Source organism: Eucyclogobius newberryi, unplaced genomic scaffold (genome assembly GCF_026437365.1).
Source record: "Eucyclogobius newberryi isolate DKJ021-1_F unplaced genomic scaffold, fEucNew1.0.hap1 SCAF_3, whole genome shotgun sequence".
Classification (NCBI taxonomy): Eukaryota; Metazoa; Chordata; class Actinopteri; order Gobiiformes; family Gobiidae; genus Eucyclogobius; species Eucyclogobius newberryi.
In genome coordinates, this window is record NW_027315945.1 from 7,157,398 (window position 1) to 7,172,538 (window position 15,141).

A 15,141-nucleotide genomic window follows, 5' to 3' on the forward strand; every position below is an offset into this window, starting at 1 on the left:
ATATATATAAATTAATTAATTGATAAGAAGACTTGGTGCAAGAAGAATTGTAGACCAAAACCCAAAACCTTGCCTCTTATTCAAATAAGAGAACTGTTACACTGTACATTATATTACTGAAGTAATAGAAAAAGTATGATGTCAGAAAACTACTCCGAGAAGTAGAAATACTTTCGAAGTAAAAATGTAACTAAGTACTACTCACCGCTGCTTACAGCTAATCTAAAATGCTGAATTGAAGCAACACATGTAACGCTTACCTTTGTGTAAACCAGCTTGGTGTCTGCTCACTGATTGGCCTGTATCGTTGTTGTTTTGGCACTCTACACATCTTGTTTTTCTCTGTCAGTTTTCTTTTCTCACCTGTTCCCCTCACTGTGCGCTGTGTCTCCCTGGCTCCGCAGGTTATGCACCATTTCTGGGTGGAAGGGAACTGCCCTACCAAGTGCGACAAGTGTCACAAAACCATTAAGTGTTACCAGGGCCTGACTGGGCTGCACTGCGTGTGGTGTCAAATCACGGTAAGCGCCTCCCGGGGAGAGCCAGCCACCTCTCATTATTCTCCCACTGCTACGGCTTGTTTAGGCTGCAGCTTTGGCACCTCTCCTGCCGCACTAGGTACCCGCCAATTTACACTCACAAAACACTTATTTGTTCCTGAAAATACAGCGCAGACAATGCATACAGATAAATAGCAGGACTGTAACTAAACGCTGATGACAGAGCCTTTCGGTGTTTGCTTGTTATTAATGACACCTGCCTGGTTTTTGTGCCTCTCTGCAGCTCCATAACAAGTGTGCATCCCACGTGCGTCCCGAGTGCGACTGCGGGCCCCTGAAGGACCACATCCTGCCCCCCAGCTCCATCTGCCCCGTGGTTCTGGTAAGAGTTCAGCCGCGGGCACATGTGTGCAGCCAATCATCACCCACTGTGTCCCCAAATAACAAGAAGTGGAGTCGAGCAAAGCCTGAGAGTGTCCCACCGCGAAAGGGACACAAAACAAGTAGTCCTTAACCACGTTTCAATTGGACCTGGTCCCCCGACCAGTTAACTTTGGAGCGTCTTGGAACGGTTCTGTTGATGGTGGAGTGCATTTCACGCTCAGGTCTGTATGCAATGCATTGAGTTTGGCTAATGTTAGATGCATTTTGCACTGGAAATATAATATTTAGACCTGATGTTTGACAATAAACAGGAAACAGCTGATGCTAATGTGCAAAAGCGTTGTTTCGCTAAGTCTGATGACTCAACATAAAGTTATTATCACTGAAAATCAATGTATTTCCAGTGATATTTAACCTTTCATTGGTAAAAAAAAAATGTACAATAGATATTATCGTTTGACTAGTTAACAAATAAAATGAAAAAATGCTGACTTAGTAATCGAAAACTAAATTAATTGTTAGTTGGAATCCTAAAATATACTGTGTATTAAGAGAAAGATTTTTCAAGATTTTTTTTTTTTTACAGTACATCGTGAATGGTAGCAATTTAATCGTTCTTTTGTCTTTTTTTGTCTTTAATATAGGAAAGACAGTCAACGCTGAGGAAAGACTCGCGCTCGAGTCAGTCCAGCAGAGGGAAGATGCAGAGGGCCAACTCTGTCACAGTGGATGGACAAGGCCTCCAGGTAAGCCAGCTTAGACCATGTACACGGACAAGGCCTCCAGGTGAGCCAGCTTAGACCATGTACACGGACAAGGCCTCCAGGTGAGCCAGCTTAGACCATGTACACGGACAAGGCCTCCAGGTGAGCCAGCTTAGACCATGTACACGGACAAGGCCTCCAGGTGAGCCAGCTTAGACCATGTACACGGACAAGGCCTCCAGGTGAGCCAGCTTAGACCATGTACACGGACAAGGCCTCCAGGTGAGCCAGCTTAGACCATGTACACGGACAAGGCCTCCAGGTGAGCCAGCTTAGACCATGTACACGGACAAGGCCTCCAGGTGAGCCAGCTTAGACCATGTACACGGACAAGGCCTCCAGGTGAGCCAGCTTAGACCATGTACACGGACAAGGCCTCCAGGTGAGCCAGCTTAGACCATGTACACGGACAAGGCCTCCAGGTGAGCCAGCTTAGACCATGTACACGGACAAGGCCTCCAGGTGAGCCAGCTTAGACCATGTACACGGACAAGGCCTCCAGGTGAGCCAGCTTAGACCATGTACACGGACAAGGCCTCCAGTTGAGCCAGCTTAGACCATTTACACGGACAAGGCCTCCAGGTGAGCCAGCTTAGACCATGTACACGGACAAGGCCTCCAGGTGAGCCAGCTTAGACCATGTACACGGACAAGGCCTCCAGGTGAGCCAGCTTAGACCATGTACACGGACAAGGCCTCCAGTTGAGCCAGCTTAGACCATTTACACGGACAAGGCCTCCAGGTGAGCCAGCTTAGGCCATTTACACGGACAAGTGGTGAGGTGCTGTGGCTCTGTCTCCTGCTTCACAAGAAGGTTGTCACTGTTTTTTCCCGATTCTTAGACTTTCTATGTTCTCCTTGTGCCTGGATGGTTTTCTGACTGACACTGAGGTAACTTTGGTGTTAAAAGACACATATTCCATATTGTTATTGGCCTTTAAACATGATCTTGAGTGCCTTTGCTATGGCATCTCATGTTTTGGAACTTTTTAAACAAATTTGGTGTACAAAAGGTACAGATTATTTTAGTCAGGCATTTTCCACATTGAGAATTTAGTTACTCCATCTACTGGCTGCAGAGGGATTACAAAGAGGAGCTAAACAAACCTAGCCCCCAACATGCTAATGTAAACATGCAGATGACCATGATTTGACAGCAGAAATGCTCTGGCGATGATTTATGGACTTGGACTTGCATAGAAGATTTGGCATTACGAGGCCTCGACAGAAGAGTTGCTATCTTAAAGGATTAATGAAACAAACACAAATGAAGCTAAATTCAACTCCAAATATGTTTTTGATGAGGAAACAATGTTATAACATGGATATATGCACAATAAGCCAATTATTTCAGTTAGGTACAGCAGAGTCCTGACTGTAAATCTTGTGCAAGATCTGGAGAAGTGTCCTCTTAATCCACTTTTCACTTGACTAATACTCCTCAACAACAGCTCAGTTGCATTTAAATGTAAGAAAATTCAGACAAATTGAGTTTGGAAAAAGAGGGAGTAAAAGTCAAAGCAGAAGTGCAGTGGCAGTGTTCAGGCAGATGAGACGCCTGCAAATGTCGGTTCTCTCCGCCGTTGCCGATGGAAACCTGCCGTCTTCTCTGGTGACTGCTCCAAAGACACATGACTCATATCCCGCCACATTCATCTCTGCCCCTCAGCAGCTAACCAGCGTAATATTCAACATTATTATTTATAATTACAGGAAGTAATGGATCACTCAGGCCGGACGGGCTCATAAATTCAGGCCTGGCTGCTGGGACGGGGAGCTTCATCTGTGTCAGGGCCAGAGCTGGAGGAGGGGCTACTCAGCTCAGCACTTTCTGAATGCTTTCTGTTTACTAGCGATAGACCAATATTATGTCAGTTGCCGATATATCAGGTCGATGTTTGCGCTTTTCAATGCATTGGCGTTTTTGGTTTGGACTGACCACTTGCTTAAAGAAAAAAACATAAATCAAATCAAATCAAATCAAATCAAATCAATTTATTTTTGTAAGGCCCAAAATCACAACAACAGTTGCCTCTGAGGGCCACAGGGAGAAATGAATCAACAATGTCTGTGGTGGCGATGAAGTCAGACAATGTCTGTGGTGGCGAGGGACGATGTCCCAGGGTCCTCTGTCCTTAGACTCTCCTTCTCGGCCAGGAAAAACTACAAAAAAAAACCTCTTTGGGAAAAAACCGTAGAAACCTGGAGGAGTTCCAGTGAAGGAGAGATCCGACTCTCACAGACGGACAGACGGACACAAGGAGACTGGAACTGGACCCACTCTTCAGGCAGAAGAGGGACCGACTGAGGCGAACTGGACCCACTCTTCAGGCAGATGAGGGACCGTCTGAGTCGAGCTGGACCCACTCTTCAGGCAGAAGAGGGACCGTCTGAGTCGAGCTGGACCCACTCTTCAGGCAGAAGAGGGACCGTCGGAGGCGAGCTGGACCCACTCTTCAGGCAGACGAGGGACCGTCGGAGGCGAGCTGGACCCACTCCTCAGGCAGATGAGGGACCGTCCACACAGGGCAGGGACCACTTCACCAGGGGAGGGGCATCTGGGTCCACAGGTCCTCAGGAGTGAGAGAAAGAAGGCGGTGAACAGTTTGCAAGTGGAATCAAAAAATAAATATTGTTTGATAGCATAAGTAGTCAGAAGAAGAAGAGGATAGTGCTCAAGCTGTCATACTTCCCCCAGCATAGTTACTCCTAGGGCAGCGTAGCTGAAGCTGTGGGTTTATCTTTCTGTTCCTAACTACTCTGACCATAAGCGATTTCGAAGAGGAACGTTTTAAGCCTGGACTTAAATGAAGAGACTGTGTCAGCATATTTAACATGGGTCGGGAGCTGATTCCATAACACAGGAGCTTGGTAGCTAAACGCTCTACCTCCTACAGTACTTTTAGAGACTCTTGGCACCACCAGAAGGCCAGCATTCTGAGAGCGAAGAGCTCTGTTTGGATGATATGGTTCTATAGCATCTTTGAGGTAGGATGGGGCCATGTCATTTATGGCTTTGTAGGTCAAGAGTAGAATTTTGAATTTGATTCTAGACTCGACGGGGAGCCAGTGAAGAGACTTCAGCACTGGCGTAATGTGCTCTCTTCTTTTTGTTCCTGTTAGTAATCTTGCTGCTGCATTTTGAACCAGTTGAAAGCTTTTTATGGAGCTTTTAGGACACGCTGCAAGCAGGGAGTTACAGTAGTCTAATCTAGTCGTTACAAATGCATGGATAAGTTTTTCAGCATCACTTTTAGGCAGGATTCTTCTGATTTTGGCGATGTTGCGCAAATGGAAATAGGCTGTTTTACAAGCTTGATTTATATGAGCTTTAAATGAGAGCTCCTGGTCAAATAAGACTCCAAGGTTTCTTACAGTAGAACTGGAGGCTACACTGACATTGTCCAGTGTGACTATCTGCTCAGATAGAGCGTCTCGTAGATGCTTAGGGCCAAGCACAATGACCTCGGTTTTTTCAGGGTTAAGAAGCAGGTAGTTTAGTGTCATCCAGGTTTTTATCTCCTTCACACAAGCACTAAGTCTGTCTACTTGATCGCTCTGATCAGGTTTCATTGATAAATACAGCTGAGTGTCATCTGCATAGCAGTGGAAGTTAATGCCATGCTTTCTAATAATGTTGCCTAATGGTAGCATATAAAGAGTAAACAGAATTGGACCGAGTACCGAACCCTGTGGCACACCGTAAATTACTTTAGAGCTTGGTGAGGAGCTCTGGTTTACATTAACAAATTGGAACCTATCAGATAGATAGGATTTAAACCAGCTGAGGGCTGTTCCTCCAACACCTACATCACATTCTAACCTCTGCAGTAGAATGTTGTGGTCGATGGTGTCAAACGCTGCGCTGAGGTCCAACAGAACCAGGATTGAGACCAGTCCATCGTCAGCGGCTAATAACAAATCATTTGTGACTTTAACTAGTGCAGTTTCAGTGCTGTGGTGGGCTCTGAACCCTGACTGGAAAACTTCAAATAAGTTATTGTCCTGCAGGTGGCGACAAAGCTGTTTTACTACAACTTTTTCAAGGATTTTAGAGACGAAGGGAAGATTTGAAATAGGTCTGTAGTTTACCAATAGGTCGGGATCTAGATTAGGCTTTTTCAGAAGAGGTTTAATGACTGCATGTTTGAAGGACTGTGGAACATAGCCAACATAAAGCTTTCTTTTAGCACCTAAGTGCGACAATGACATAGGACTAAATATGATTACATTACCGCCTTATGAGTTAATAATAAAACTGGGTTCTGGAGGTTGGAAAATCATTTCTATAAACTTTTTTCCCTTAAAGCAACAACATCTCCATGAAGACAAGAAAGTCAGTTTTTTTTTAGCAAAATTCTGGGCTAGAATGAAAAAAATATTTTTTTTAATACACATTTTTAAGTGATTAATTTGACTGTTAATTTGTGATTACTTTGTGAATGCAATGTTGACAAAAATGTATCTTTTTGGTGTGCATTATTTCAATAACAATATTCAGATGAAATTTTAACAATTTATCAGGAATGTGCTAAAATGTTCTTGTAAATGTCTTGGTTGAGGTTCAAGTTTTGCACAGAAGTGAATGAATCATAAAATTAACCAGAAAAGGGCAGACATATAATTGCATTTGTTTATTTAGAAGATCACACAGATGTTTTTGTCTCATTTTGAGATCATTTGTGATATTGTAGTCTTAAATATTTTTCCATCTCTAATTCAGACAGTAGTAAAGGTGTTCCTGCACATTAAATCACAATAAAATTGCACTCATGTGTCCATCCTCTACTGTGTCTGAGGTCTTTCACAGGCCCTGCACAGTGCACACTGGCTGCTCAAATCTGGGTTACGTCTGAGGCTTGAAAGCGGATTCCTGTGAAGCTTCCTGGCGTCTCCAAACACCAATGCTTTGTTTTGACATCTCTCATTCAGATCACAACAATAGAGGGCACTCATCCTCTGCTCGTGTTCGTCAACCCGAAGAGCGGGGGCAAGCAGGGGGAGCGGTGAGTACACACACGCACCCACACGCACACGCGCGCACACACACACACACACACACACACATGCTCAGACACAGACCAGTAAGATACAACTTAATGTAGAAACGTATCTTATATTACATGGTTAAGTGATAATCATGATCATTCAGGTCACAATGTAATCAGGCTTATCACAATAATACATTTTGAAGTGAACTACACTGCTGAAGACAAATATATAATGGTCTACTTTATTTTACTTTTTAGAATTTGGAACATTCTGATCACATGAAATATTAAAGTGCATATGACAGGTTCCCATGTTTTTTTTTTATTATCAATTTCTTGGTGGTGTAGTTCCTGTGGTAAATATTCCGCACAGTTACATTGGTTGAGTGCCAATTTGTGGGGGGAAAAAATAGGTCTTAAGAGAAACCGTCTGTTTATGTCATCAGTAAGCGACATTCCAACCAAAATGCAGGAACAATTCACAGCAAAATGTGTCTGTTTGAACATAAATTGAACAAAATAAAGGTGTTATCAGGTGTTATTTAATTGTCAAATCTCAACTAGTTACTGTTTGGTTGCTTGGTAACAGTTGTGGAATTATCTCTACCTACTTTCATATCTGCTCATCTGCTCTCATGCTAGCTTCTGTCTAACCAGGACGTAACATTGTAAACATCACCAAAACTGGCAAATTGGGGAAAAATAGGCAAAATATTGGTTAAAATATTCTATAAATATGTTCAGTACATTTTATTGACTTAAACACAGAGACAATAACCATTATAGAAACAAATTTGTGCTATCGACACAGTAACCCTAAAACAACAAACAAGTAGAATAATCGGATAACCCAATAATTCAATGGGGGTAATGCATAGATTTTTTATCATTAAAAAAAGGCTTAATGTGAGTTGTATTTAGAAGACAAAAAAAATCAATGAAAATTAAAATAACTATTTCAATCTTAAACATTGTTATTATTAAAAAAAATAAAAAATTGCATAATTTTCCAGTCAAAACAAAACAATCGTGACTTTCAGCTATAAAAACACAGCGGCATTGTTAAATCAAAAGGTCCAACACAATAAACAATTTCAGATTGTCATAATTAATACACATTATTTGTAAATCGATTCTATCTAGAAGTATCCAGTCGCCCTATTTCTTCCATTTTTGAGAACATATATAGAATACAAGAGAACACAGAGAGCATTAAACAAAGCAAAAAGAACACAAACAGCACAGAACAATTAAAGAAAACTAAATCACTGCATATAAAAAAAGTCCCATCTAGTCCAAAGCATGTTTTGTTCCTTTCTAAATTAAGTCTGAATGGGATTTCCCTCCCATCTTCTGTGAGTTAATTACAATGTCCAGTCGAGTCCGATTGTAGGTGCAGATTGTGTCATCCTTTTTCCCTACCGCCAGGAGTACGCTCCAAATATATTAATTTATTGTGGCCATTGGTCTTAACACCCAAGTACATAGTTCTGACATCAAGTGGCGTGGCTTGGGTAATCTCAGTCCTGGCTGCCACAGTTTCTCCAACAGTCAGCATTTCCTCGTAAATAAAGGGCCCTTTGACTTTTACACACACTTTCCCTCTCTTCATCTGTCAAAACAAGAAGTACCTTCGTCCAGATTATCAATGGATTGATTTTTTTGATATTATCCCCCTCTGATTTATATGCCTTGATACATACGTTATAATGGTCGTTGTTTTGTGTAATTTCTTGATTCGAATAACTCCTTATTTGTAATTACCTATAAAAGCCCTATTTCTCCAAACTAAAGGATTCTTTCAACATATCAATGCTTTTTAACTTAATCTGGTGAAAAACGTGTATACTTTATGTAAATCCAGAACTTGAATCTCAGGTTGGTGCTATTTTGGTACCAAGCCTAGATTTTTAGATCTTTTGATAAGTTCTTTCCAAGTCTTAAGCGCAGATTTTACCCAGGGATTCTAAATTTCCTCTACATGACTCAATCATTTGTCATCTGCCAGTAAGGCCTGGAACCCCCAGCATCATATTACACTCAATATTTTTCCATTGAGCTACATATTCTGGGCCACACCAGTACAGCAACGCTCATTTTTTAGACAAGGTAAACCGGATACCAGGTTCAGGCCTTACCATACTTCAGTCGCCATATTTCACCCTGCAGCCAACAGTTTTGCTCCCAATCAGTAAGCTTCTTCGGGGCTAGTGTTGGTGACTGTAGATCCCACTAGATGTAGACGTGGGTGACGTTCCAGTGACTAAGAAAGGCCTGGGATATCCTCTTCACAGCTCTGTCCCAGGTGTGAGAGAGCTGAAAGCGCAAGTCCTCTGTGTGTGTTAAGGGTGGGACTCAAAGATCTTTCATACATGGCCTCCTTCACACCTTTTTCAAACCACAGAGGCTCCTGATCCAAAAGCATTGTGTCTGTGTCATTAAAGGAGTGGCCCACTGCCTCCATGTGAAATATGTGAGAGGTAGAAATACTTTGACAAGTCCACTTATCAAAAAAAGAACTACTCACTACTGAACTAGATTAGTGACTTCTAAAAAAAAAAATATTTGCAGCCCTACCTCAATGAATCATGAATCAACAAATCAAATATTATTCAACCCAATATGGAATTCCTCTAAAAGGGTCCAAATACCTACATAAAAAGATCAAAGTTTCCTTTTTAATTTACGGAACTTTAACCACTGCTGATGTAAATGAAGTAGCATGTTGTGAATGTCCTGAGAGGCAGAGGTAGCAGGCGCTGATTGGGATCATAGTCTCCCTCCCTCTGCTCTGTCATGTGCGGCCCGGCCCCAGCCTCACCCAAGGCTAATTGGCTTATTACTGAAACATATTCATTCACTGCCTATTACCCCCGCCCTCATCTGTTTAAATTATGAGATCAAAATACGACTTCAGCCAGTTGATATAATGGAATTGAAATTAAAATATATTAGTCTTTCTAATGATTTGTCCCGAGGGGGGCTGGAGTGGCTGTCCACTGCACTGGCCTGTCACACACCGGTCTGCACTCAAGCTGGAGGAAAAGGATCATTTATGAATCTGATTTTTGAAAGTGATACTTGATTATGAATTTAAATATGACTCTTTGTTCTGAATATGTTTTATGATCCTGAATGCCATTTTTGTTTTTTTGTTTTTTCATTGTAGGATTTACAGGAAGTTTCAGTATCTGCTGAACCCAAGACAAGTGTATAACCTGGCCAAGAACGGACCTATGCCTGGGTATGTTTTAATAAATGGAGTGATGTGAAGTGACAATGTGCTCATTTTCCAACTTGTGGGACTAAGTGGGACATTTATGTTGGACAATGTGTGCTGGAAATTTCTTGGACTAATTAAGAAATTGGTTTGAATTGACTTTTGTTGCAGATATCTACACAATTCTTAATCAAAATTACTACATTTATAGCTATATATTTTTTTATATCTATATCATTCTGTACCTAATCTGGGTTGCAACATTGGAATTTCCCCATTGTGAGACAAATAAAGGTTATCTTATCTCTGGCAATACTTAAAAAGGTACTTCACAACTTAAATATATTTTTTATGTGACATTCTTTGCACCCGTCTCTGTACTTTTACTGGAGTCAAAACATTGAGTACGTCTTCCACCACTGCTAAAATAAACAGAAAGCAAAGCCAAACTTAAGTATTTATCTTGAAGCATGACCAGTCGTCAGTGTGTCCTGTCAGAAGTTATTCGTAAATCCTCAGTAATATTTCTGTGTTTACAAACACGCACACAATAATAAGAATATGTTATGCAGCAGCAGTCCCATATGCATCAGCCCGGACATGGACAGCAGACAGAGCAGAGGCATAGGCATGTCCCCATGCCGTCATTAAGCAGTGATGGATCATTTACATGCAGAGGCCTTCTCCGCTCTGCTCGCCGTGCTCATATGGGCCGAGCGCCAAACATAGGTAGTCCCGAGCAGGTCTGAGCAGGGGGTGAGCAGGGGGCGAGCGGGGCCGTGCGGTGCCCGTGTTTGGCTTTGATTAAACCTCAAATGTGTGCCTTATAAAAAATTAATGCCCCTCGACACATGCAGGATACACAGCACACACAGGACAGGACTTGCTACTACACCAGTTTGGGGAATGACCTTTTATGACCTGAGTTGTTGTGTGAAGTTTTTTTTGTTTTGTTTTCTGAACTGTTAATTGGTCCAGCTGCTATATTGGTTTTGTGCATGTCTAAAAAGTTAGGATGTTTCCCGCCATTGAACGTTGTCAACCACATCTTTGTAAAAATGTAAACCGTTTACTTTATTTGACATCATAATAGTGTGAATAGCATTGTAACTAAAGATAATAAAGGATCCCAGTTTCCATACAAATATAGAATAAATAGTAATTTTGTTTCCTGTCAATTTAGACAGGGTTAAGATAAGGATTAGTCCATGATTTTACTTTCATGGCATGGTATTTCTGTCCTATTACCATGTGATTACTGTGCTGTAAAGTGTGACAAATATTTTGTTTGCACAGGCTTGACTGAAATACGTCTTTACTTAAAAGAAAAGAAACAAATTAAAATGTCAAAATATGAGTCCACTCATATTATATGTATCAAATTCTCAGTACTTTTTCATTACTTAACCTACTACTTTGTTCACGTTTTAGTACCAGTCAGTGTTCTGGGACCTGTCCTGTAAATGACCCCAGCCCTCCCATCACATCTGCCCTGTTGTGACTATACACATTCATATTTACCCAGAGCAGAAGGTAGACACTCTTCGCAATGGCCATACTGCCCGGCCATCGCTCTAATGCTTTCACCCCAAATTAAGTGTTGTTTCTTGGGATTCAAGCATGGCCCAAGTTGCCTTTCATATTAGCGGCTCGTCTGTTCTGCGTTTAATACATTTATGGTCCCAGTGGGGAGTAATTGAGTGAATGATTTAGGGTTCCTTACAGGCGCACAGGGTCCTCATTCAGTTAGCTTAGGGCTCTGGCACAGTGAAGGAACGGAAGAAGGCGCCCACAGCATTGGTCATAATTATCACATTAGTTTTCAAACAGTCATGCTACAGGACTATATACAAAACTGCTAATATGTGCTATTTACTTGCATTTTGTTATGAGTTTATTGTACTTGCTTTGGAAGTAGAAATATGTTTCAATCAAGTGTTCAGTTTGAGTACTTGATTTTCAGACAGTGACTGTTTCCATGCTCACCAAAAATCAGATTATTATCAAATTTTTGACATGTCATATAAACATCTGATGTGAGTTGTCGGATTTCTTTCTGAGTTTTTGCTTAAACAGGCTCACACCAGATTGATCTGTGTCACCCTCTAAATTGAGTTCTTCACATGAATCAATCTGGGAAGGCTCTCGCACAAAGCTGTCGGGAGGTTAAAAAAATACTTCATGCTGATTGGTCAAAGCGTCACAACAGCGTAAGAAGCAGAACAATTGAAACTGTGTTAAATCCAATTGGAGAGAAAAGCACAATCCTATTTCTCATCTACAAATGTACAGAGCCATTGTGTGCACTTTTTTGAAAAACAAAATAACCTGTATTTCTCCTAAATAGCCTGAAGTACGGCCGTTTGCGCCACCATATTTGTTTTGGTTTGGTCATTTTGACTTGATAAAAATCTTTTTTACTTCATCTTTCAAATACAATTACTTACGAATTATGAAATTAAATGTGTCACTTGGTCATATAACTCTAGTGCTGTAAACACTGTGATCTAAAATTAGTTTATTGCTTGCATTGTATATGTAGCCATTGAAAGAGGGAATTGTGTATTTAAATATATCTTAACTAGTTTCTAGCTCTCGCAAACCCCTCACTAATATTCACATGCATTTTCGAGTTTTAGAACATTAGAACATCGTTTTCAGACAGCCTGTATCCAGGTCATGTGGTATCCAGCAACCAATGGGCTATATTTGCTCTTAACGGGAGGTGTGTGCTCCTGTGAGTAGGGGTTCTCCATGGTCCTGGTCCCCTGTATGACAATGCGTATGCACCCATACCCCTTGTGGCCCTTCTGAACTTCTGCCTCCTCCTTATGAACTATGACTGGAGCTTGTACTGCCTGGTGTTGTGGTAGATTATCTTCCCCCAGGATCTAATGCACACTTCAGAGGCGACATCTTATACACTGGGTAGTAATACTACAACTTGGGGCTCTTTCATCAGTAAAGCCAGAAACTGCCCCATTTCTCTCTTGATTAAGCATTAACACAGGAGTTCAAGCTTAGCTTGTTTCACCAGTCTCACTCGGGACTTTCTCAGCCTCACTCAGCCCACTCCCACCTAAGTAAAGCTTTGACAGTCCACGGGGAGCAAATATACAGACCGACCTATCAATCCATGTATTGTAAATCCATGCCCACGGTCCGCATGTTTGACACCCCTGAACTACAGTATAAATCGTAATTCTAATTTTACATTGTGTTAATATCAAATAATATTAATGTAATAATAAAACATTTTTGGGAATTTTGATTAAAAAAAAATCCTCCAGTCTAAGTTAACTTTTTATTTAAATTAGCTTTTGACATGTACTAATAATCCCTGTCTTTTACTAACCTATGTTGTTGATTTGTTGCAGGTTGAACTTCTTCCGCGACGTCCCTGATTTCCGAGTGCTTGCCTGCGGGGGGGATGGTACTGTGGGCTGGATCCTGGACTTCATCGGTACATTAAACATATGCAACATAATTTATTCTATATACCTATTTCAATTACGTGACTTGTTGTACATTATTATGTCTTTGATGAGGCAACATGGGGTAGAAATAAACATGCTTCCTATTTTGGGAACTAAATTGCATTTGTTTTATTAGTTTCAGAGGCGGGCACTCAAACTGGAGAAACATCTTTATAGCTTGTACATAAATACTTTGATTTGGTGTGAGCCTCCCTATTCAGGGAAAGTAAAATGCAATGATTGCCCGAGTGGGAAAACAACAAATTAGTCATCATTTGAAGGGAAAAAAAAAAAAACATACCTGGTTTTGTGTAGCTGGCCTTGAGAGACATGTGTTACTTCTTCGGGTGCTCAAAAATTGCGGCAATTTTTTATCAATCAAAACAAAGAAAGGTAATAATGCTCGGACCAATTGCACACCCTGAAATAGCTCATACGACTGGGCATTCATATTGACTTTTACTTTTACTACAGTCAAGTGAAAATGGATTTGTGGTTGGCTGGTGAAGGTGTTTGTGGCCACAGCAAGGGTGAGCGAGAAGGAACACGCAGGATGGAATCTTTGAGTGGATAAAATCTATAGAAACAACAATTATAGAGGGTGGCTATGGGTTAGGTCCTTCCTTTCTCTTTCCTTTTTAATCACAGAGCCCATATAAAACCTTATACAGACTCAACTTCCATATTCGTCATATATATATATTGATTGACAGATATTTTGGGCAAATTCTGGCGAACAATGAATTCAATAACCATGACTATATGACAAAATAAACGTACTAATTTTCATCAATAATGCAGTTGTTTGCAAATATTCTTTATCAGGAAGCTTATTGTCACCATATTTCTACTTTCATTTGATATAATATTGTATTTTAAAAGTCTCAAAGTAAAATAGACATAAGCGTCTAGTCAACTAGTCAACTAATAAAAACAATAATTACTGACTAGTCAATTATTGTACTTTTTGGGCTATAAAGCACTCCTGAATTTAAGCCGCGCACACAAAAATTACAAAGAAAATAGAACTTATACATTTCCTACTGTTCCCTCTGTCTTTGATTACTCTGTGTGAGATCAAATCAAATCAAATCAATTTATTTTTGATTTGAGATGATTTACCTGTGTTTGTGTTTTCAAATCTGGATCATCTGCTCCTGAGCTTGTGCTTATCGAGTGAGTGTTACGTTGTAACACGAGATATTTACACAGAATTATGTTCCGTGGTAGTGATGCAGGGTCAGGTCGGGCCAAGAAAGTCTCATTTCACTGCGGCAGGTTCTAAACTTTATTGCATGTCCGCGCTCCGCATGTGTCTTTAGTCCGCGTGTTTAGCCGCGTCTAGATTCACTTCCACATTAGACTAATTTCTCCCTGAATATGAGTCTGATTGTAATAAAACACATAGCGTTTGGAAGCTGAAAATGTAGAAAACACAATGTGTCTCTTGACGTCTTCTTCTACAGTGTGAAAAACCCTTGCGCTTCTTGCCCCCCGGTGGCTGTTAAATTAGACCGTTGTAAGGACCGCAGGGTTCAAAGCGTGGAAAAAAAGTTGCGGCTTAAAGTTTGAAAAGTATGGTACTAAACTAATTGTTGGTTGCAGCCTTAATTCTGCAACAAAAGCCAATTTTATTTTTTGTCCGACCTAGTTCCAAAATGATACACATAAAGCTGATGGTTAAACCTCCTGCCACAAGAACAGTTTCCTTCCCTGTGCCGTTGGACTCATGAACTCTTCCTACTTCCTAACTTTAACTATAATTTAATCACTCACTCTCTGCACTGTTCACTTTTTGCACTACAT

The 15,141-nt window shown here is 40.9% G+C and overlaps 1 protein-coding gene across 2 annotated transcripts in view; it reads left to right on the forward strand.

The window, feature by feature from the left end:
- Positions 1 to 15,141, forward strand: part of dgkb (diacylglycerol kinase, beta) — a 205,012-nt gene that overhangs the window by 97,530 nt on the left and 92,341 nt on the right. For both annotated transcript variants that reach the window (XM_072460154.1, XM_072460155.1), the window contains 6 exons: positions 405 to 521; positions 784 to 882; positions 1,529 to 1,630; positions 6,581 to 6,654; positions 9,809 to 9,883; positions 13,237 to 13,322. In XM_072460154.1, coding sequence (XP_072316255.1) covers positions 405 to 521; positions 784 to 882; positions 1,529 to 1,630; positions 6,581 to 6,654; positions 9,809 to 9,883; positions 13,237 to 13,322 — 553 coding nt within the window. The remainder of the gene's footprint in view (positions 1 to 404; positions 522 to 783; positions 883 to 1,528; positions 1,631 to 6,580; positions 6,655 to 9,808; positions 9,884 to 13,236; positions 13,323 to 15,141) is intronic.